A 25065-nucleotide genomic window follows, 5' to 3' on the forward strand; every position below is an offset into this window, starting at 1 on the left:
GAAGCAAGGAAAGTCTGAAGTGGTATCCGAGAACTGCAGAGTTGCGATTTGCTTTCAGATGTGAGGAGCTGAAACGCGAAGGACTGCTGACGGTCCCATTGCAGAGCAGGAGTCCCCAGACGGCCTCCCTCTTGTCCCCACGATGGAGGCTCAGGAACAAGATCTGCAGAGCTGTAGAGGAACCAGCTAGAACCATTTCTTCTAACGAGAGGTACTGTAAAGTTCAAGAACTTCTTGTTGTGTAGCCTTACTTGCTCTGTCGAGACCCATCTTGATTACCTTGCAGAGCTGCTGAAACTTTGGCCCGCACCAGCCTCCCAGCTTGTGGCCCTTCAAGTGTTCTATTTTCAACAGACTATTTTCAACAGACATTTTCTAAAAACATTGCAAGACTTTTATCTACCTGCAAAGATCTTCAGCTCTCCTTGACATTGTACAATTAACATTGGCTGTCCTGGCTCCCTGGGAGAGACTTCTCAACTTTGACTCTGTGCTTAACCTTTTCCCCAGGAAAGGGTTAAACTTATTGTTTGTCTGCAGCGGCTTTCACTTTGAGGCTCCTGGGCTCTCTCAGGGGAGCCCAGGAGACTCAAAGTGAAAGCCGCTGCAGGCAGAAATACAATGAGCTTGTATTTAAAAACGTTGCTGTTTTCTTTCTTAGTTTCTCGGGCTCCTCCGGCTCGGAGGAGCACGGGACTTAGAAAGAAAACCACAGCGATTTTAAATAGTATTTTTTTTGTGGTGACCTCAGGTTGGAGCCCAGGAGCGACTCCAAGCTGAAGCCACCGCAAACAGAAATACGTTTTAAAAGCTGCGGTTTTCTTTCTACGTTTTCTGGGCTCCTCCAGCCTGGAAAACATGGAAAGAAAACCGCAGCTTTTATATTTGCAGTGCTCATTTAAAAAAAATAAGCACTTAACTAGATGCAGCTTTCCTGCCTTCATTCTCTGGTCTCTGGCACCAATGAAGCAAAAGCCACCCACTGGTAGCTTTTGTTTGACAGCTGGCTTGCTTTTGCTTCATTAGTGCCGAAAGAGCAGCACATGAGGCTCATCCATTTCACAAAATGGATGCCTCCTAGTGCTTCAGTTTGAGTTTGAGCTTCATTTGCTCAAAACTTTACATAGGGACTTTGTACAAAAATATTGTGTGTGTATATATATATATATATATATATATATATATTTTTGATTATGGGTCATCTTTTTAGCCAATAAGGTTTTTGAGCACAATATTCCTTTAAGTAATTTGAGGGTGTAGGAATCGTCTGTGTGCCATCCCCAATGGGCATCTAGTAATTTAGACAAACTAAAGTGTTTTGAAGTCTATTTGAATTATTTATATTGCTCCCTTCTGAAGAAGGCTTTACAACTGACTGAAATAAATTGTTTTATCAAGAAACCTTGAGCGTAAGTCTTTATTTGGATAACTGCTACTGTAGAACTGTGAAAACATTACTGCACACGTTGCCCCCCTTGAGATATACCTGGCTGCTCAACCACACTACCAACCTGTGTAGTTCAGATTTATACTAAAGGTTGGGGTCCCTATTACCAAGTCATGGTTATTGGGTGCACCACAAAGGGTACTATGTACAATCTTGCCTAACACGGAGCATGACATTTCAGATCTCTAGCCTCCAAGCAGAACTTCAGCAGCAATCGCGAGACAGTTGCAGGTTTATTGTGAGAATCAAGGGTTAAGAGCTGAGGCTGACTGAGTTTTTGTTGGAAGTACTACGCCATAAAGAACACAAGAAATCTGAGGAAGTAATGAGGAAGAACCTGCGTGTGAGCAGGATCATCATCAGTATCCTGAGTGTCTGAGGGATCCAGTGGAGGAGTATCTGGAGCCAGAGGCTGCGGCATGAGGACACCACCTTAAGAGTCTGGTATGGAACTGCCTGTGGAGTAGGCTGAGGAGCCGGAAGAGGTGGCTGCGCCGGTGCCAGAGGAAAAAGACAAGAGGGGAAGAAGCCACGCGTGGCATTACATGGCCGAAGCCAAACCCTAGGAGCGCTGGTGAATTCGGCCCGTTCTCGTCAGTGCGGAAAAGGGGACTGAGATGTGGCGCTGGAGGGCAGAGTCGGGGCCAGGGCCGCGCCTGCTCCCCTAAATTTAGAGGGGAAGATTTTTCTGGTAGAAAAAGGTTCCGTCTCCCGTCCCTCGCGAGGGACGTCCATGCAGTATGGAGGAAAGGACGGGACGTAAGAGTAAGACAGATAAATCAATTGGATGACAACTGTTCATCTGGTGTCCTGGAAAAGGTGCCAAAATCAGAGTTGCAAGAAGAAATTAAGAAGCCTTTGCTGGGAGCCTTTCCACTAGACTGCTGCAAAATACCTGCCAGTGTCCCTTCTTTCGCATGAAGACCATCAATTCAGTGACTGGGTCCTGTAACTGCTGCATCGTGAGGGTGTCCACCTGCCTCATCTTCACTGCTGAGGTACTGTAGACTCTAGGTAATACTCATCCAGAGTCGTTCTGTTCCTCGTGTGACTATGCACCTCCTGCCACTTAGCCGCAAAAACCTGGAACATCCCAAAAGAGATCAGAAACACAGAAGATCACCACAAATTCAGGAAATTACTTAAAACCTGGCTCTTCAAGACCACAGTCTAAAACTGAAAACCGAAAGAGAAAAAGGATGACTGAAATGGAAAGCACACTGACAGCCCAGAACCGACAGGGAAGCTCCCGCAGTACCTGACGGTTGACACCGGATAGACAGAAACCACTGGATAGACGGAAACATAGGTGACACCCATGGAGACTGAGTCAAATATCCCAGCCAATCCCACCAACATCTTCACCCTCCCCACCCCTCCACCCCCCCTTAGTTTCTACCAGGCACCAAAGTATCAATTGAATCGCCGAGACACTGCAGTCACCACACCAGTTGAGTGGTGGACTTTGACAGGTACACTGGCCACAAGAGTAGAAAGGGAGGACAGGTGGGGCTGTGATTGAGGCTGAGGTGGATGTGGTGCAGATGTGAGAGACCTTGGTGCAAGATGAGCCCAGATCAGGACAGAGTAACATCAGGAGAGACTATGCAAGCCCAGCGCATCAATTCAGGATAGAGATGCCAACTAACCAATTCAACTAAATTTCCACCTCTGCATACTCTCAAACCAAACAACCATAAACCTACCGCACAGCAAACTGCACAAACTTCACTACATTGCAACAACAAAACAAAAAACACACAACTTCCACAACAGTACACGACTACCAGCCGCAAACACCCCAGGGCCAGCCAACGGACTGACCGGGCTGAGGCCGCCAACAGCACATCACTGCGCTCTTGCACTTTTCCTGCTTCCTCCCACTAACACCCCTCCCTCCCTTCCTCTTTCAGAGCTGCCAGGGTCCACTCTGGTTGTGATGGTGCGCAGCACAAATGTCCTTTAACATGAACATGGTGGGAATTTGGTCATTTGGGTGTTCACCCGTCCCGTGTGCAAAGGCCCACACTGGTGCACATTCAGGAAGCCTTCTATGAAGTCCCTGCACCCTTTTGCCAACCACAAAGCATTGTACTAGTTATAGAAATCCTTTGAACTCTGGCTCCCCCCTTATGTCAGGGAGAACACTTGTGGCTGGATAGGGAAGGACGGCTAAATCATAAGGCCCCTGTGAAGAAAGTATTACTAGTGTGGCAAAGTACTTACTTGCCGATATTGGCAGTGTAAGTGTATTATTTCTGAAACGGAATAAGTTACGAAGTGGGTCTCTCTCATAACTGGACTTTAGAAAAACTGTCCCAACATTGCAGTCAACAGCAAGACACATAATGGGCACCAATGTAGCGGACTAATCTCCCCAGCCACTCGCATCTGACATTGGCCAGGGCCTTCCATGAAAGTATCTCGGGCCTGGCGGAATACCTGGGCCTCCCTGCTGAAGTCCTCACGAAGCACCCTTCTGCCAGAACGGGGAGCCCACTGCAGACGTGGTATCGCTCGCCAAGAAGGGGTGTCTCAAACCCCACTCTGGACGCAAAGTACAGGCAGACGGAGGGGGATACTCTTGCTCTCCTCCCACCCTCCTTGGGGATTGCTGCGGCATCACTGTACTCCAAGCCTGTCGTCCTCATCTTCGTCATCTACGGCGCTGTTAGGCAAGGAGGAGAGCACTTTGGAGGCATACGGTAAGAAGCTGTATTCCAGTGCTTCCTTGCACCTGCGACAGGCCAACGCAGACGCCATGCTGGCAGCCGCTAACAGATTATGGCAGGAAATTGCCGACTTCCCCTCGAACTCCGCCACCCACAGCCAATCCCATTTCAAGGCGGGGCTAGCCGAAGCTAACTATGTGGCCAGGATATCATGGAGTCCCCTCTGGCACATATTGATACCTCTGGACATGCCATCTGTATTGCCACAGACATGAGAAGTATGGCCTGGCTCCGGGCAACCAAGTTCAAGCTGGATGTCCAGGAACGTATTCTAGACCTGCCCTTCGAGGGCAGTGACCTTTCACTGCAGCACAGACAAAGAGCTGGACAGCAAGAATAGCAGCTCCCAGAGGGCTAAATCTTCCATTCTGACACCACGCCCAAAGGGTACTCCCAGTCTCAGCAACTCTCTAAGGGTCGCTCATCTGGAGGTTTCCACGGCTTCCAGGAACGGAAGTCTAGTCGGCCAGAATGCTCGCCGACCCCTAATCGGCGCAAGCATCAAAAAGGGAAGGGGCAACAGGTTTTTGCAGTCCCCCCTCCTCCGCCTCTGATGGTAAGAAGTTGTGACAGACCCACTCGGGTCCACGTATCGACAGTGGGGACCAGGCTTGCTCTTCATGCTCACTTTTGCTGACAACTTTGCGGACCCCTGAATCCTGTCAATATCCTTGGGTACAGTCTACCTATTCCTGCTTCTCCTCCCGCCTCGCCCCCTATTCCGCAAGTTGGGACAGCAACTCTTTTGGCGGAGGTTCGGTCACTCGTCCTGAGCCAGGCCGTGGAGTCCCAGCCTCTGAGCGGGGGAATCAGGCTACTTCAGGGTCTTTGCCATTCAGAAAATAAACACGGCTGGCCTGAGTTGTACTGGACTTTTCCACCCTCTCACTCCTTACCTCTCCAGAGGTTCAAGATGGTGACGCCAGCTTTTCTCCTCTTGCAGGGGAGACAGGATGTGCTGCTTGGATTTGAAGGACGTCTATCTGGCAACCCCATCGATCTTTCCTCCGTTTCAGGATCATGGGCTGCCATTTTCAGTGCAAGGTCCTCTCTTGGCTCAACTCGGCCCCCAGGGTCTTGACTCAGGAATGCGGTGGCAGCCCTCCTCCGGGCTCGCGGCCTCTATATATATCTATATCTATATCTACACCTAGACTGGCTCATCGGGGCTACATCTCAAGAAGCCTTTCACCACTCCTCCAACCCATGCACTGATGAGCACACTACACAACCTGGGCTTTTTGCTCAATTGTAAAGTTACAACTGTAACCCACAGTTGTTTACCTTCCTGGGCCTCATCTGGGACACGCGCTCCGAGAGGGTCTTCCCCGCGGAGGACAAGTTTGTGGCCATCAGGAGGGCCAAGTCCCACTTCCTCAGCCGGGGCTCTACTTCAGGCTTGGTGGTACCAGCATCTGCTGGGCCTTTTTGCAGCGATACTGTTGGCCCTCCCCCACACAAGACTCGTGATGAGGATTCAGCTACACTTCGCAGAATCGTGGAACCAGGCTGAAATGATCAAGATCCCCATCTCTCTACCCGGACCTCACATGGTGGTCCAGGGACTGCAACCTGCGGACGGGCAAGCCCTTTTGGCACCCTGTCCCTCAGGTGACGATTACCACAGACTCCTCCCTAGATGGCTGGGGAGCGGTCCACGGCATGTGGACCCGTCAAGAACACCACATCAGTTGGCTGGAACTGAACGCCATCTGGTTAGCAATTGGCCTTCCTCCCACGTCTCAAGGGAAGAGTTGTCTTCATCCACACTGACAAATCGACCAGTACGTACTACATCAACAAGGGGGAGGGGGGGAGACCAGGTCCCCTTCCCTGTGCAGACTGGTGATCAGCATGTGGGAATGGGCCTTTGAGAACTACATCTACCTCACGGCAGTGCACCCTCCGGGGAATCCAACCTGGAAGCGGACAGGCTCAGCAGGTTGGGGGCAGACAACTACGAGTTGGCAGCTGAATGACGTCTTTGCACAGGAGATCTTCCACTGTTGGGTCTTCCCCCAGGTGGATCTCTTCGCCACCAGGCACAAGTGCTCCTAGTTTGCCTCCTGGCAGGGGCAGGGCCTAGGCTCTCTGGGCGACACCTTGTGGATCCAGTGGAACGGCATGTCAGCATGCGCCTTCCTGCCCACTCCACTGATTCAGAGTACTTTGCAAGTTCAAGGAGTCTCGCCAGCTCAAACTCATTTTGATAGCTTTGTGGTGGCAAGCCAGGCCATGATTCTCAGAGCTGCTCAGCCTCTCTGCGGTCTCTTATCCACCTCCCGATGGGCCCAGCGCATCTTCTGCTACAGCAGGGGTGGGGGGGGGCAGGGTCATCACCCCACCCCCCAGAAGCTGGCCCTCACAGCGTGGTTCCTGAGCAGGTGATGGTCAGCCACCTCAATCTATCTCGAGCCAACCTGGAAATCCTACAAGGGGCTAGGAGCAAGGCTACCAGAGCCCAGTAGAAGAGTAAATGGACCAGGTTCTGCCACTGGGCTCACTCCAAGGATATCGACCCGCTGGCTTGCTCATTGGACAATGTGCTGTAATTCTCAGCTCACCTCGCCAACACTGGCGTGCAGGTCAACACCTGCCGCTCATACCTCTCAGCCATTGGGGCCTACAGGAACTCTGAGGAAGGGGTCTCCTCCAATCCGATCGTTGGGAGACATTTGGCCAGGCTCGCTTGGCTCTACCCAACCATCAGGAAGCCACACCCCGTGTGGGATTTGAATCTGATCTTGGGCACCCTCGCGCACAAGTCTTTTGAGCCTATGGCGACTGCGGACATCAGGCTGGTCACCATCAAGACGGCCCTGCTAGTCAGCCTCATATCGGCCCGCAGGTTCAGTGAGATCCAGGCCCTAGTTGCCTCAGCCGTTACACAACCTTCCACAAAAATAAGGTGGTCCTGCAGACCCATCTGGCATTTTTACCTAAGGTGCCTTCAGCTTTTCACTTGAACGAGGAGATCATCCTTCCTACATTCTTTGCGGACCTGAAGGCCGAGCCTCAGAGTTCTGCACTGCCTGAATGTCAGTCGTGCCCGGAAATTCTACCTGGACAGGACCAAGGGCTTCCGCAAGTCGGATGCCCTATTCATCACCTTTGGAGGTGCCAGGCCGGGCTATCGGGCCTCCAAAGCCTCCATCTACCACTCGATGGTCTCGCCCATCAAGGAAGCGTACCAGGGCCAGCATAGACCCCTTGCGGTGAACATGCATGCCCACGCGGTCCTGGCCAAGGCAATGACCATCGCCTAGCAGCGCCATGTCCCCTGGCAGGTCATGAGCAGGGCGGCCACATGGGCCACTCCCTCGGCTTTCTTGAAGCATTACTGTTTGGATGCCTGCTCCACATCAGATGCAGCTGTCGGACAGGCGGTTCTCCGAAACCTGTTTTCTTAAGGATGGTCTCCTCTCCACCTTGGGGCTACATTCAGTTGTAATTGCCCGTGCAGTATGGAGGAAAGGGGACAGGACTTTAATCACTGTAGTAACTAAAGTACTTAGTCCATAGTCCCCTTTCCTCCATACGCCCACCTTCCCTCTGCTGGGTGTTAGGTAAGATTTTATGCAGTACCCTTGGGGTCCAGTTCAACAGCCCTGACCTCTTGGAAACAGTAATTTATCAAAGAGAAGGTATTTAAACCTTTGGGTAATTTGAAAGACTTCCCTGCGCCACTGCCCTGACGGTGCTGTGTGACGCAATGTAAAAGATGCCTATAGAGTTTGTCAGACTCCATAACCAAAATAAAAAGTTTAAAATCACATTAAAATACAGAGTGGGAGGAAAAAGGGTCTCGCTCTCTCCAGGTAAAAATTCAAGTCCTCAAAATCCAGCAAAGTTGCTGGGGTCTAAGGTAGAGAGGAATTGGCACATTTCTGAGTTCTCCCTGACACAGCCCATAAGAATGATTGAGTGGAAAAAGGCTCCACTCATTGAGGATTTCTGAAAATGGTCGAGTTCCAGCAAAAAGTGCCTGAGGGGGGGAAGGGGTCTCACAAGGAAAGGGGAGGAACCATAAAAATGATCTCAAGACGGAATCTCAACCATGACATCCCACACCTAGGACGCCAGCGGAAGACCGAAGAGACAACAAGCACATTAAAAATGGTGAAAAAAGGAAACCACTATTCTAGCAGAGTGGTGACCCTCTTGTGCATTAGCACACCTGATTTGACATTCTGGGTAATATTGACTAAAGTTATTAAGGTATTACCATTGCCACCAGCCATCATAAGAGTTGGTTTGCTACAATCGCAAAATGTTGTTAGGTCAGTCAGAAGGGGGATACCATGTATCTCCCCATCACGCCACATTTGTGGGGTGTGCTGGTCTTACATGTAAAATATTAAGGGGACCACTCTCTACACTTACCTTGATTGGGTTTGTATAACCTCGGAGATCCCCTGTTCACTATATATAGGGTGGCTGCCTAAAATCGGGCCACATTTTAGAAATCAATCTAAACACACTCCTCCCCACACATTCCGCATTGCCCTCCCTGCCCTTCTTGGGGTAGCTAATGCACCTTTAATTCTTTAATTCTGGAGTTTTCTCAGTGTCAGAATTCGAGGGAAAACGGGTGGAACTAAAGTCACGGGGTAGATATAGAGATATAGATCTGATGTCCTGCCTGACACGATTTGCATAGATGCGTCTGCAGAGCCGTGCTGTCCACCAAATAGGGAGAGTATCAACACTTCCCAGAACCACAGCAGTCGACTGAATTTGACCCTCTCACCATGGTTGGCACGGGCACCTGATGTCTGAAATCGCAGGAATTCACGTGGCAGCCAATGGGGGGGGATTTGGGGAGAGCTTTGGGACAGGGAAGTAAGAGAAACCAGAAAGAGGTAAAGGGTAAACCTGATTGGATGGGTATGGAGGAGTAGGGGAAAGACGCGTACTAGTAATCCCAGTCTCAGCCTAACCCTGACCCGACGCCTGAACCTAGTACCCTCGTAACCTGTACACATTTACATCACCCGAACATAGTGAAGCAGTGGACGCATAGCACGAAGCATGATGGAACACTGAAGACACATGACACTGGAGCCAGCAATATGGGACATGCAAGGGATTTCTCTCATGAATACACTCATGGCCCTTTGGGCAAGCAAAGCAGAATGTACCATAACATGCATGAGTAACTCATAAGCATAACCTAGTTTCTGATGCTTGTTAATCTGCTTAGAATCACATGCTGTGCATATGGTCCGACATCCAGTGCTAACCGCGGAGTATTGCATCTGGTCTTTCGGGGGGCCGAAAGGGGACGTCGGCATAGGCGTGTCTGAAACACTATCCCAATCGTGACGTGTGTAGTACCCAAAATCCCTCATGCGCTGAGGTCCCTCATATTGTTTTTTTTCTGCCCAGAAAACTAGTCTCCCTATAGCAGAGCTCTTCATGAGACATTGTTTATCTTACCGAATTGTCGGTTTGATCCCCGTTAAGTCACTTCGCCTATCAAGAACATCTTCGACAAAGACTATGGGGGGGGGGGGGGGGGAGGGGGAGTGTCTACGGCTGTGGGTTCTGGTGCCTAAAATCCAGCGGTCGGACTGCCACGTGGTCGGGCCTTCTGGCTGGCCTACACAGTAGGGAGTGGGCTCGGGGTTTGTTTGCCATACTGCTATGTCTTTCCTCTTTTCCATTTCTTTCCTTTTTGGTCTGATCACCCTTCCCTTCTGCTATGGAAAGGACTCATTTAGATTCTGCCCTGTGTGTAGGGTCAGATATCCGTGGAAAGATGAGCACACGTCGTGTAGCGCTCGTCTCCCCCTAGAGCACTAATGCGGTGTTCGGCGTGTAAATTCCTAAACCTAAAACCCTTAAGGAGTGCCGGTTGAAGCAGTGGGCCGCGTACGGAATGTCGTGCGTGAAGCCTCCCTCCCTTGCCGCGACACCAGCCAAAGTGACGGGGAACATCGGATGACCAAACGTCCAAAGCGGACGTTATAGACCTTGAGGCGGACTATTCAAGAGCCGCCACGCGCGTCCCCGACCCTTCCAGGTTCGACTCCTGTCTTGCTACAGGGACCACACCCGGAGACAGAGGCGTACAATCGCACCGCACAAGCACACAACCCAAGCGCCCCCCTCGACGACTTTGTCGAAGAAGGCGAAAGCGCCATCGGATCGATCTGATCCGAAGCCTTTCCCGCATCCGCAGCAGCGCATGACTGGGCTTAACAAACATAACAAGGGCGCTACTCCCCAAACTACACACGCCGAAGTTTCTGAACAAGAAACTTCGACGGGTTCCAAGGTCTCCAAGGCCCGTGCAGGCCCGAAAACTATGAGTAGACCTTTACCCGAGAAGCCATCATCGGAGGCGTTGTCTCCCAAAGATTTGGTGACTATTAGTAAGAGCATCAATAGGATTGCTATGGCGGTGGGCCTATTACCGGTTCCGCCCAGTTATGGGCCAATCCACCAAAAGGTTTTCTACAGATTTGGAAGACGACCCCGAAGACTCTTGCGAAGAAAGCCAGGTACCCCTTTCAAGCACCCTGAGGAGATCCTCAACGCCTTAGGGTGGAGGACCCGGTTCCTACTCAGCTGGGTCCATTTGGGTCATCCAAGTGGACCCCGGAGTAATTTGAGGGCTGTATGGATCGGCTTCAGCAGTTTTTCAGGGCTTCTGATCAACCTCCGCTGAAAAAAGCTCGGGTAGACCCTAACCCTCAAACACAAGTTGCCCAACACCTAGATGTCCAAGACTGTTGACTATCAAGATGTCCAGAAAGACACATATAGACATCTATACAGAAGAAGAGGCTTCTTTTCTGGACAACTATGAGGAAGATCAAGGCGCAACGGACAACTGGGAGGACACCCAGCAGGATGATCACAATTCTGATATCGACTCTCCCCCATCCATCCTGGTTCAACAAGCTCCCCCGATGGATGATCAAATGGCTTTCAACAACATGTTGAAAAAAGCAGCGGAATTCTTTCAAATTGCCACGCTTGAAGCCTTGCCCGAACAAGATTTCACGGAGGACATTATCAATGACAAGCCTCCGGCAAGCCAGTCTATCCCTCTCTTAAGCTCTGTAAAGAGACTGCTGGCCCCTTCCTTACTCACACACGCTCAGACTAGGGCTGTGATCCCAAGGGTCAAAACTTTTCCGGCCCTCCCCCACCGACCCGCTTTATATCAAAGGGCACGCAATCCCAGACTCGCTGATGGTGACCAACACTCGCAAGAGAGCAGGGGTTCCCCTTGCCATGGGAGAGTCACCCCCGGACAAGGAATCCAAAAGGTCTTATGCCTTAGGCAAACGGGTCACGTCGGCGGCGGATTATACCGTCCGGATTGCCAATAACACAACGTTACTGGCAAGCTACGTCGACGCCCAATTGAACGTACTCCAGGAAGGCCTTCAGGAGGTTCCGGAACCAACCAGAGCCAAGCTTCTCGCCATTGGCAAGTTTGCCCTCCGAGACAATCCGAATGTTGTAAAGAATGCCCTGGACCCCGCAGAGACAGCAGGCAGGTCTCTCGCACAGGGTACTCTCCTAAAGAGACACGCGTGGCTTCAGGCCTGAGACCCAGGCATCCATCAACAAACCAATCGAAGAGGCCAACCTCTTCGGGAAGGCGGTAGACTATGCGTTGGAGACAGCCAAGAAGGAGCACAACACTATTAAGTCGCTGCACCAGATTTCCCAAAAACCCTCTTCACAGAAGGGCAGTAATTCTCGGCGGTCCTTTCGAGGACAAGACCGCGCCGCTCAAAATAATTACTACAAGGGCAACTTCAACCTAAGTTAACCTGCTGCAAGCCCCACTTACTACCCCCAGAGGGGTCAGAAGCGTGGAAATAATGGAGACCGAGGCTCTAATTCCAGAGGAGCGTCAACTTCGGGTCAGAAATGACGACCAAGTTCGGGGTCCCCTCCCATGTCTCCCCGGTCGGGGGGGGCGGTTAACACCTTTCCTCAAGGCATGGGAGGGGATAACTTCAGACCAGTGGGTCTTAAAGATGGTCGCCCATGGTTACTGCGTGGAATTCGCCCGACCTCCACAGTTCAGACTGCCGAAACATCGACCCCTTTCACCGGAACATCTGCAGATCCTGATCCAAGAGGTGGAAGCGCTGCTGGGAAAGGACGCCATAGAAGCCGTCCTGTTTTTCAGGTAAACGAGGGTATCTATTCAGTGTACTTCCTTGTATCCAAAAAATGATCTTACCATGCGCCCTGTTCTAGACCTGCGCCCAGCGAACAAGTTCATAAAGCACCAGATGTTTCGCATGGTAACACTGCAAGAGGTGATCCCATTGCTAAAACAGGGGGACTTCATGACAGCATTGGATATGAAAGATGCATACTTTCATATTTCAATGCTGCCAGCGCACAGAAAATTCCTAAGGTTCGTGATTCAGGACAAACACTACCATTTCAAAGTACTCCCCTTTGGCATAGGCTCGGCGCCAAGGGTGTTTACCAAGGTCGTGGCAGCAGCACACCTGCGCAGACTTTCAGTTCCAGTTTACCCTTACCTCGACGATTGGCTCATCACGGGGGACTCGTTCGTTTGTTTTTCGAACACCCAAACGACAGTAGACCTACTGTTCAGCCTGGGATTTTCTATTAACGGAAAGAAATCCAGCTTAGTCCCCAGCCAAGTAAAACAGTTCCTGGGGGCTCTAATTCGTACGGGCGACTGTCTAGTCTTCCCTTCCAGCGAGAGGGTTTAGAACATGTTCTCAGGTTCCTCAGTATATAGCCAGTCGAGAGGTGATGGTACGCAAAGCTATGCGTTTGCTAGGGATGATGGCGTCATGCATGTACTTGGTTCCCCACGCGCGGCTGCGCATGCGTCCCATGCAAGAGTGGCACAACAGCCAGTGGTGTCAGGCCAGCGGACAATGGGAAGATCTGTTGTCTCGCCAGCCCTCGTTCTCTCTGCAGTGGTGGTCGAGGGAGAACCTCTTGAAGGGGAAGACCTTCACCACCCCTGCAGTGGAAGCCACTCTCACGACAGACTCATCTCTCACAGGGTGGGGGACTCACCTTCTTCAACAGACAGCGCACAGTGTGGTCCTCTCAGGTAGCGTCCAACCATTTAAACCTACTGGAGCTACTAGCAGTGTTCAAAGCATTGAAAGCCTTTCAGGGGCAACTGAAAGGGAAGACAGTGCTGGTCCTAACTGACAGTACAACAGCAATGTATTACCTGAACAAACAGGGGGACACTCACTCTCCAGGGCTATCCAAGCTGTCCCAAAACATCTGGATATGGGCTCTCAAACACAAGATGTTCTTGATATCCCAACATGTTCCAGGGGAACTCAATCTTCTGGCAGACTTACTCAGCAGAGATTTTCCTCTGCAAGAAGAGTATGAATGGCGACTGCACGAAGACATTGTATCCAACGTCTTCGCAGAATGGGGGGGTTCCAGAGATCGACCTGTTTGCTACTCGGGAGAACGCCCAATGCCAAGATTACGCCTCCAGGTACCCCCAGAACCGATCCAAGGGGAACGGTCTCTGGATAACTTTGTCGGGGAAATTTGTCTACTCACCCCCCCCCCCCCCTGCCCTAAACGTCTCTTCTGAATAAGATGGTACACAAGATGCACCAGTGACCATGATTCTGGTGGCTCCCATGTGGGCCCGCCAACCTTGGTTCGCGCACCTGATGGAAATGTCCCTCTCCCCACCAGTCAAGCTGCCCTGCCCGTACAACATGTTGTCTCAGGGCAGGGGGGAGACTCTGCACCCATGCCCACAAACTCTGAATTTAGCAGCCTGGCTCCTGAGGTCATAGAGTTTGGACATCTGCAACTCCCTCAAAGAAGCATGGACATACTGAGGGAGGCAAGAAAGCCTAACACATGTTATTGCTATGCCAGCAAATGGAAACGTTTTGTCATCTGGTGCAGTTCCAAAGGCGTCAATCCCACCGATTGCTCGCCTTCACACATTGTGTTATATCTAGCCCATCTGTTGGACTCTGGGTTAGTCTTCAATTCCTTAAAGGTTCACCTAGCAACGTTGTCCGCCTACACCACGTCACAGCAGAAGGTGTCGTGGAAAATACCTGTGATTAAAGCCTTTATGGAAGGGGTTAAAGAATGTATCCCCCATCACTCACCCAGCCCCTGGGTGGGATCTAAATGTCGTTTTAACTAGGCTCATGGTACCCCCTTTTGAGCCTATGCATAAAGCTAGTCTGAAAGACCTGACTTACAAGACAGCCTTTCTAGTAGCTATCACTTCTATCAGAAGAGTTGGCGAACTACAGGCCCTCTCGGTTTTGGACCCCTTTGTTACAGTCCACAAAGATAAGGTAGTTCTGCGCATTCATCCCAGATTTGCGCCGAAAATTTATTTTGAAGTTCCATGTGAACCAGTCAATCGAACTACCCACGTTCTTCCAGAGACCTACTAACATGGCCGAAAGAAGCCTTCACACACTAGATGTGCGCAGGGCAGTCATGTTCTACATGGATAGAACTAAACCACTGAGGAAAACTAAACCTTTCTTTGCTTCAGTGGCAGCTGGTAGAGGGGATCCTGTCTCTAAATCAGCAATATCAAGGTGGATTGTCAAATGCATCACTGTTTCTCTCTTGCAAAGAGAGAACTGCCCTTGAAGCCTAGAGCACATTCTACTCGAGGCACTGGGGCATCCATAGCATTCATTGCAAATGTTCTCCTAGAGTCCATTTGCAAAGCGGCAACCTGGCGTTCTGTACACACCTTTACAAAACACTATTGCCTAGACACTCATTCTAGGTCTGATTCTCAGGTGGGATGAGCAGTACTAAGACATCTTTTTTCTACTGTTCCTTCTCACAACCCACCTCCAACTCCGGGTACTGCTCGCTAGTCTATGCACAGCATGTGATTCTAAGCAGATTAACCAGCATCAGACATGCATTACTTACCGTAAAAGCATTTCCGATGATTGAATCTGCTTAGATTCACATGCGCCCTCCCTCCCCGCTCTGGGTGGAAGGAACATAGACTTCTTACTACTTTCTCTCTTCATGTACTCGCTCACTATAGCCTTGGGCTTCCTCATGCTAGAAAAAATACAATCGGGGGGAACTCGGCGCGTGAGGGATTTTGGGTACTACACACGTCACGATAGGGATAGTGTTTCAGACACGCCTATGCCGACGTTCCCTTTCGGTCCTCCGAAAGACAAGATGCAATACTCCGCGGTTACCACTGGATGTCGGACCATATGCACAGCATGTGAATCTAAGCAGATACAATCATCAGAAATGCTTTTACGTTAAGTAATGCATGTCTTACCATTGACAGTCTTGTGTAACCAATGTGTTAAATGATCTCTCCCACATTCTGAACTCATGTGGGATCTCCGCTTTATGCAGCGGACTCGAACTTCACCCCTTCAACACAAACTGCTCTTTAGCATTGAGTCCAAACCCCCTCACCCCATCCACCCACCAGAAAATGATTCCCTGCCAGTGGCCAACTAAATCTGGACCTTTTGTCTTAATTCCACAGGTGTCGCCCACCTCGGGTGAGTGAACTCAGTTAAAACACATGTGCTTCAAGGCAAGTTCATATACACATGCTTTTAACCAGGTGCATACACTTGCTTCAGCGCAATAGCGAACATGCAGGCTACTTTGCTTATTGTCCGGGCGCCCCATGGGACTACCCAGACCTGAAGAGAAGACCGGAAAATTCCCCAGGAAGCGTCCTGTCACCACCGTGGCTCGGGTTGATACTAGTACGCCATTCCTCTGGTGTCCCAGGCTCTCCTTGATTCCTCTGCCGACACTCAATCCGCACCTGGGCATGGGTGGCCAGACTCTAAATAGAACAGGCTAATTGCGCACACAATCGTCAACAAAACTACAGCAGCTTGCTAATCCTGCTAGGAATTGTGGTTCCGTACATCCGCTCCAGCATTAACCTCTACCACACTTAAAGCATCCTTTTGTCCTAATCCTGAAGCATGCTGTGAGTTTGTGTAGAGTGGCGGTTGCTGGGAGAGATCTTACCTGAGGAATCGTGGGAGGCCTGTCCATCAGAAAGAACATGACTTTCAGATACGTATAGGGGAGAATTCTCAGAAATGTGTTTATTCCCTTCGAGTGGATTGTGTCCTCCAACGTATTACTCATTAGATGTATTCCTTTCAGCTTTGCTGTCTTCGGAATTTTTTTTGGCAGAGGGTGCCGTGCGTCCATGTCGAGTCGATGGTCCCTCGAAGGCCTCCATCGAGGGTGACGTCATCGGGTGTATAAGTAGCATGCGCGCCGCCCGTTGGCCTCAGTTCCACTTTTCTGCAGTATACGTTGCTTCGGACATTTGGCGCGCCTCGAGTTCTGTGAGAATATATCATAACTAAATATGTCCTAGTCATCGACGCCGACCACGACCCCGAAATCGGGATTCAAGAAGTGCAAATCGTGCGGGTCAAAAATGTCGATCACGGACCCGCATCGAGAGTGTTTGTGGTGCCTCGGAGAAGGCCACGACATGGAGGCCTGTACAAAGTGTCAGGCGATGACTGGGAAGGCCTTGCAAGAGAGGAAAGCTACAGGTAGGTCGAAACACTGATTGAAAAACCTCTAGCCTTCGAGATCCTGTGAGAATTTAACGCGAAAGGCATCGATCTAGGTCCCATCGCTCGTCGTCTTCGTCAAAAAGATCGAAGAAACAACGCCACAGGTCTCCCTCCACCTCGTCAGACGAGTCTCCAAAAAAGATGAAATGCCCCACGAAACATTCGTCTGCCGAAGAGTGGGAAGCATTCAGGGTCAAAATGATGGAGGTGTTTGAAAAAGTGAATCCTTGGTCCGCGCCTTCTTCGGAAGCCGGCCGGGAGCGTCATTGCTCCGACACTTGCGCGCCCTTGAGCCCGCGTGATCGAAAAAGGAAGGATGGAGAACCTTCCAGGACGCTGAGTGAAAAACGCTCGAGGTCCCCGACGCCGTCCGAGACCCATCATACCTAGAAGGGAAAATCTTCGAAGGTCGCCTCGACGCCCTCGAAGCAGACCCTGTCGATGACCATGGTGTTGACGCTGTTATCGAAGTCTACGCCGAAACCCTCAGCGTCAAAGGCTCCAGCCAAGCCAGAAAGAGAAGGATGAGGTTACAAAACCTCTATTGTCCTCAGAGCCAGGTACTAGACCTCTTCCTCCTCCTCTCCCAAAGAAGGTTTTCAAGCCTCTCCCCAGAACGTTTTTCAAATCCCTGACATCAATTTTTGAGGAACCGGAGAGATCTGATGAGGAAGATGTAATTTTTGGGCTAGAATATGGTACCCCAAATGTCCCACAATGCTTGATCTCAGAGGAAAGCAGAATGAGAGATTTGGTGGAATCTTTACTCAATGCAAGTGGCATTGACACTTCTCCTGAGAATGTCTTTGGTAGACCAGATCCAGGAGAGCATGCCAGTCCATCTTACCGTCAGTTAATGGGCAAAACCACCAGTCCAATTCGTCCAAGATGATTTAAGACATATTAGACCATGGTCATACTGAAGACCCAGTACTTCCCTTTCATGTAGCCTTACAAAACAGGGTGGCCAAGGGGAACTCCGGATTCTATTCCTCCGGTAAATAAGTCCCTCGCATCAAAATACCGCCCAGCCAGTAGCGACCCCGGCTATCTGTCAAAACATCCAACTCCCGAGAGTCTGGTCATACAGGCAGCCACAGCTGCCAACAAACTTGCATACCCGTCTATCCATCCAGACAGGGACGATAAGCGTGTGGATGGTTGGGCACAGAAGGTATTTTCAGCCGGGAGCATGGCATTAAAATCTACCAACTCCACATGTGCCTTGGCAAAATTTTCATACTCTTTGGAGTGCATTGCAATGGCGGCGGAGCACATAACAGAAGGGGAAGAAAGGGAAGGGTTCCTAGCCATCATTAGAGATGGAAAGGAAGCCATGCAGGAACCCCTTCAATCTGGATTGGACACTGCGGATAGTGTAAGCAGGTCCATGGGCACTAGCACGGTAATGCGCAGATTTGCGTGGTTACGGAAGTCGGGTTTCGCACCGGATGTACAGAACCGCCTTCTGAACATGTCTTTGGGCGGGTCTCACCTTTTTGGCAACAAGGCTGACGAGCCTTGAAGTTGCAGACCTCAAAAGCAGCTGCCAAATCTTTAGGAGCTGCTATTAGGCAACCTCTGCCTTTTCGTGCGCAAGGACAGTCATGGAGGGGACGATCCTATCGTTACTACACCTCATATGGAAAGGCGAGAGGAATGGCCAGTCAAAGGGGCCAGAAAAAGGCCACTCATGGTGGACGAGGAAAACGTGCTAAACCTGCTCCAGCCTCTCTGCCATCAGCGTCTGCAACATCCGCCACAAAACCGCTTTGAGGACTTGCATCACAAAACACCTGTAAAGGGCACGCCGGCACAGCATCTGCAAGAATGGCGAGCCAAGGTCACTGCCTTCCTTTTCTAACGCAACCTCAAAGCAATCCACCAGGGAGACACCCGTTGAAGTCTTCAAACCCGCTCCTACAGCAGGAAGTTTTAACCCTGCTGGAGAAAGGTGCTATAGAACCAGTACCTGCAGAGGAACAAGGGATGGTACTCCCTGTATTTTTTTGATCCCCAAAAAGGACGGAGGACTGAGACCCATCTTGGACTTAAGAAACTTGAACAAGTTCCTCAGAAAGGACAAGGTCAAGATGGTTACCCTTTCTCAGATCCTTCAGGCCCTTCAACTTCAGGACTGGTTGGTGTCATTGGACCTCCAGGATGCTTATTTTCATGTGCTGATTCATCTCAAACACAGAAAATACCTGAGGTTCGTAGTTGGCGACTTGAATTATCAGTTTCGAGTCCTGCCATTCGGGTTGACCTCCGCCCCGAGGATCTTCACCAAGTTAATGGTAGTGGTGGCAGCGCACCTCAGGTTGAGGGGGATTAATGTCTACCCCTACCTGGAAGATTGGTTGATCAGAGCGCGTACTGCCGAGCAAGCACTGGATCATCTGAAAGTCACCTGCCACTTTCTCCACAAACTGGGCTTCTCCCTCAGTTTCAAGAAGTCACAGATGACGCCTTCCCAACAGCTTCAGTACATAGGAGCTGTATTAGACGCGTCCTTGGGAAAGAGCTCGCCTCCCAAGTCGAGGGCTCAAGACATTCTTCAGATGGTTTACATCCAATGGGCTCTAAAGACTCAGTGGTCTCAATTTTCGGGTCAAATGACGGATCTTCTTCAGATTCCGACAATATCTTTTATGGTGGACCTGTACAGAGAACATCCTAAAAGGAGATCCTTTTTGGCAACCATGGCCGGACATCACAGTAGTGACGAACGCCTCACTCATGGGGTAGGGAGCTCATGCTAATGATTTGACAATCAACGGTCGTTGGTCTCCATCGGAGTCCAAACTACATATCAACCTTTTAGAGCTGAGGGCGATCAGACTAGCGCTGAAGGACTTCCTGCCATCTGTCAGGGGAAAGCATGTCCTGATAATGACGGACAATGCGGTGGCCATGCATTACCTAAATAAGAGGTGTGGGGTCACTACCTCTGTGCAGCAAGGCAATGCAGCAGTGGTATTTGGCAATTCAGGAGGCAATCTCTGACGGCAATTCATCTAGCCGGGGAAGAGAATGACAGCAGATGCTCTGAGCAGGCAGAGCACGGTGTCCCACGAATGGGAACTGGCTCAGGAAGTCCTTCAAGAGATCTTTGCCCTTTGGGGAACCCCTCAAGTAGACCTGTTTGCAGTCGGAATCAACCGAAAAAGCGAAAGGTATTGCTCATTGAATTTCCTGAGAGGAGCCCTGGGGGACGCGTTCGTGGTGGAGTGGAATTTCCCACTATTGTACGCGTTACCTCCGATTCTCGTCATTCCTCAGGTCATCAGGAGGCTGAGAAGGTTTGGGAGCCGCATGATCCTAATTGCCCCGGATTGGGCCAGGAGAACGTGGTACCCGGACCTTCTAGACATGTACATCTGTCCTCCAGTACGTCTGCCTCAGAGAGAGAACCTTCTCTCTCAAATGGAGGGTCAGGTTCTCCATCCGGAGGTCAAAACGCTCAACCTTCATGCTTGGTATCTGAAAGGCTGCGATACAGGGATTGGAACCTTCCAGATGATGTTATGGAGGTGTTGGTTTCGGCAAGAAGGCCAGCAACAAAGTGTCTCTACCGTTGCCATTGGAAAAAGTTTTGCAACTGGTGCAGAGAAAAGAATGTCGATCCTTTTCTATGTTCTATTTCAGAAGTATTATCTTTCCTTCTGACCCTAGCACATAGAGGTCTGAATATCGGAACAATAAAAGGTTGCCTTGCGGTGCTTTCCGTTTTCAAGCGCTCATCGAAGAATGCTCCTACTTCAAAATTCCTTTAATACAATTCTTAAAAGGACTCACTAATGTGTTTCCGCCTCACCCATTTCAAGTACCGATCTGGGATCTAAATTTAGTCCTAAAATTCTTAATGTGTGCTCCTTTTGAGCCTATGCACACGTGTCCATTAACATTACGAATGTGGAAAACCGCCTTCTTGGTTGCTCTAACATCAGCAAGAAGAGTGAGCGAATTGCAGACACTGTCTTCTGGGCCACCCTATACTGTGTTCCATAAGGACAGTGTTGTATTGAGGGTTAAACCATCATTTTTACCAAAAGTAATATCTGATTTTCTTTTAAGTCAGAAGATTGTTTTACCCACATTCTTTCCTCCACCCCATCCTTCGAAGGAGGAGGAAAGATTACACAGGTTGGATCTGAAAAGAGCTTTAAGCTTTTACATCTCTAGACTTTCCAGACTTAGAGTGGACAACCAGCTGTTTATAGGTTACACAGGAAGGAAACTGGGTCAATCGGTAACAAAACAGACAATTTCACGCTGGATTGTACTTTGCATTTCAGAATGCTAAAGACTAGCTCAGGGTTAAGGGCTCATTCCACCAGAGGCATCGCCTCCTCCACGGCCCTTCAAAGAGGTGTTCAAATAAGGTCCATTTGCGAAGCAGCAACTTGGTCTTCGGTACACACCTTATCAAAATTCTATAACCTGGATGCTTCCCAGTCTAGGGAGCTAACTTTTGGAAAAGCAGTGCTTTATTCTGCCATATAAAGGCAAATATAAAAAAAATAAAATCTGACCCCTCCTCCAGAGAAAATATACAAAATACTGCTTTGGGAGTCTATTTAAGATGAGGAATACGTTGGAGGACACAATCCACTCGAAGAACAATTACCAACTGGTAACGTTCTTTCGATTGGATGTTCCTCCAACGTATTCCTAATCGCCCTCCCAACCAACCCCTCTGTAGATTTTTCCAGGTTGCCATCTCAAATCTCACAAGGCTGATACCTGTCTGCCAGCACAATCTATACAGTACAAGGTCACAGACAAAAAACGGGGGGAAAAACAGAACTGAGGCCAACGGGCGCCGCGTGTGCTACTTATACACCCGATGACGTCACCCTCGATGGAGGCCTTCGAGGGACCATCGACTCGATGACATCGGCGCCCTCTGCCGAAAAAATTTCCGAAGACAGCAAAGCTGGATGGAATACATCTAAGATGAGGAATACGTTGGAGGAACATCCAATCGAAAGAATGTTACCAGTTGGTAAGTAACTTGTTTTACCTTAGACTCCCAGCTCCTTTGCTGGACTTTAGGACTTTTTATCTCATGTAATTTTAATGTGATCTTTTATTTTTATTTGCTTTTTTTAAACTTTGGAGACACTCCCTAGGCATCATCTTTGTCACACTGCACCTTCAGTGCAGTGACACGGGGAAGTCCATCAGATTTCCCAAAGGTTTAAATACCTTCTCTTGGATAAACTAGAGTTTCCAATAGCAGTGAAGTGAAATTGACTTAAGTTTTGTAACTTTCTAAACCCAGCACACACTATCTTACCATAAGGTGCTTGCATGAGGAGTTACTTAGTATCTCCTTTCTCTAGTTTCTTGTGTAACATTTTTGTTACCCTTTCTATGATTAATGGCTGGTGGCAGTGGTTTACCTTTTACAACCGTTGTTTTTACCGGTGGCTATGTTTGCTGCCCCGGTAAGGCACCCATGGGTGCCCATTTCATCAAAATGGCCTGATTTTTTTAAAATGTATTTATTTTTTTGCCTTTTTCTGTTGGAAAGGTCCTTGAGTTTTACTCTGCTCGTCGAACCAGGTTTGGTCCCTTTGTTTCGTCTTTGGTGGGATTCGCGAGTGAAGCCCGCCTCTGGTGCCAGTATGTCTGGCAGGGGCAGGAAGTGAGGGAGGTGCCCAAAACTCTGCTTAATCCCCTTGGTTACAGGAATGGACCCAAAGGTGATTGACCGGCTGTCTGGCAAGGACAGACACCCTGCTGTGATTGGCAGCTAGGCTGGAATGAATGGCGATGCCTGCATAAAAGGTGAGGCTTTTTTGGCTTGGAAGGCGGAGTCGACCACTGGGCGAAGGAATCCGAAGAACTTTGCAGAGACGCCTGCTGCAACTCCAGGACCGTTGGTTTGCCTTGTGAAGCCCTGCTGCTGTGCCAAAGCTCTGAATTCGCCTCGACTAGAGAAGCCCTGCAAGGACGACTTCTCCCTTTGAGTTGGTGGGACCAATCCACTCCAAAGTAAGCCTGTCGAGACATCCTCTCGAAGCTGGTTGTAGATCCACTACTATTGGAACCGAAGAGCCAGGGAGAGGAACACCTGTGTGTGTGTGTTGCTTTTACCCAAGCACTAGGAAGATCCTCCGGACTTCCCTGATGCAGGACTGACCAAGCCTGAGCCACCTCAACAGAAAGCTGGACCCTAGAAGCGAGGAAAGTCTGAAGTGCTATCCGAGAACCGTGATGTTGCTATTTGCGGTCAGACGCGAGGAGCTGAAACACTGAAGCGTCCCCAGGTGTCCTCCCTCTTGTCCCCACGACTGAGGCTCGGGAACAGCACGATCTGCAGAGCTGTACAGGAACAAACCAGCTGGGACAATTTGTTGTGTAGCCCTACTGGCTCTCAGTTGAGACCTGTCTTGGTTACCTTGCAGAGTTGCTGAAACTTTGCCCTTCAAGTGTTCTAGTTTGTACAAACATTTTTCAAAAACATTGTGCAAGACTTTACCTAACTGCGAAGATCATCTCCAGCTCCCCTTGACATTGTGCAATTAACTGTGGCTGTCCTGGCTCCCTGAGACTCAGCTTTACCTTTGACTCTGTCCTTTCCCCAGGAAAGGGTTAAACTTATTTGCCTTTGAAAGGATTCCTTAAAAGTACCTACCAGTTGGTGAATTATGTTAACCTTTGTTTTCTTCCTCTTATCTCTTTCACCAAACTCAGTATTGCTCTAAATGTACTAGTGATAAATCAATGCCCAGCGTCCTAGCTATAAGTCACCTGAGGGTGTAGGAAGTGTCTGTTTCCCATCCCCAATGGGTATCAACTAATTTAGAGAAACTAAGTATTAAGTATATTTGAATTGTTACATATATTGCTCCGTTCTGAAGAAGGCTTTTACAACTGACTGAAATAAATAATTGTTTTATCAAGAAACCTTGAGTATAAGTGTTTATTTGGATAACTGTATTGTGAAACTATGTCAACGTTACTGCTCAGTGACCCCTCTTAGAGAAGCCTGGCTGCTCAACCACGCTTCCAACCTGTGTAGTTCAGACTTGTACCAAAGGTTGGGCCCCTTTTTGCCAGGAGGTCAGGGTTATTGTAGGGCACCCAAAGGGTACTGCATACAATCTTGCCTAACAAGTAATGCTTAATTAATTTAACAATCTGAATTGTCTTATTAGAATTGTTTAATTCTTGACCTATGGATAACCTGTTTATTCTTCAACCTAAAGCCTCAAAATATATCTCAACCTTCATCTTCGCATGAGTCGGACTATCATTCCCAACGACAGCGTGATTACTCTCCTCCCCAATACAAGGTAAACAACATTCAACAAAATTTGTGCATTTATCCTCGATGTGATTATGTGTTAATTATTCAGAAATATATTTTACAATATAAAAATCCAATTCAGTTAATTATGGGAACTTCAATTAAAATATTCTGATTTTAACTTTCTTGATGAAACATTAAATGCCTGTAACAAGGACATTTGCTACCAATAACAATATTTCAGCTTTTGTAACTGCATAATCTAGTCTCTGCTGATGAAACTTAAAATATCAGGTAGTGAGGCAAGATACCAATATGTTTGTCTTGGTGCAACCTCAGATGGACATGTTTTAACAGACCCCATAAAACGGAATGTTTTCTTAATTGTAAGCTCCTCTAGACAAACATTGTTTTCTGGTAATGTTATGATGATTTCTGTGCATTGAGTCACTGACCCACAGCGAAGTGTGATGGGTCAGAAATGCAGGAATGACACAAAGGTATAGTTTTCTCAATGTTTGCCAAATAAAAGGTGTTGGGGTTGGGTAAGATTTATTGAGCTAAATCTACCTCATGTGTGAGAACCCCAGAACTTTTTGCTGGACTGGGTAGTTTTCCCCCATACCTCCTGAGCGGCAACCTTTTTCCACACCAAAATTTTACTCTTTTTATGGGTGTCATTTTTAAGACTGCCTATAGTGTCCTTAAAATGTTATCCTCTTGTTAGGGAGAATTCGCATGAATGTGCTAATTCCCTTCACCTTAGACCCCCAGCAAATTTGCTGGATTTTGAGGACTTGATTTTCTTTTTTTTTAACCTGGAAAAAGAGTGTGAGCCTTTTTTCCCCACTCATGTATTTTGATGTGTTTTAACTCGTGTTCTTTGATTATGGAGTTTTAGATAACTCCATAGGCGTCTTTTCGTGTTACACTGCACCTTCAGTGCAGTAACACAGGGATCTTTTAGACTTCCAAAGGGTTTAAATACCTTCTCTGGGATAAACTGTTTGCCAGTGAAAGTAAAGTGAAATTGACTTTACTAGTGTT

General features: G+C 49.0%; 1 protein-coding gene across 1 annotated transcript in view; it reads left to right on the top strand.

Annotated features, from left to right (window-relative positions):
• LOC138497270 (uncharacterized) overlaps nucleotides 1-25065 on the top strand; it is a 385925-nt gene that overhangs the window by 259581 nt on the left and 101279 nt on the right. Inside the window, exon 11 of the mRNA XM_069620617.1 lies at nucleotides 23978-24064. Coding sequence (XP_069476718.1) covers nucleotides 23978-24064 — 87 coding nt within the window. The remainder of the gene's footprint in view (nucleotides 1-23977; nucleotides 24065-25065) is intronic.

Source organism: Ambystoma mexicanum, chromosome 5q (genome assembly GCF_040938575.1).
Source record: "Ambystoma mexicanum isolate Mex_15411 chromosome 5q, UKY_AmexF1_1, whole genome shotgun sequence".
NCBI lineage: Eukaryota > Metazoa > Chordata > Amphibia > Caudata > Ambystomatidae > Ambystoma > Ambystoma mexicanum.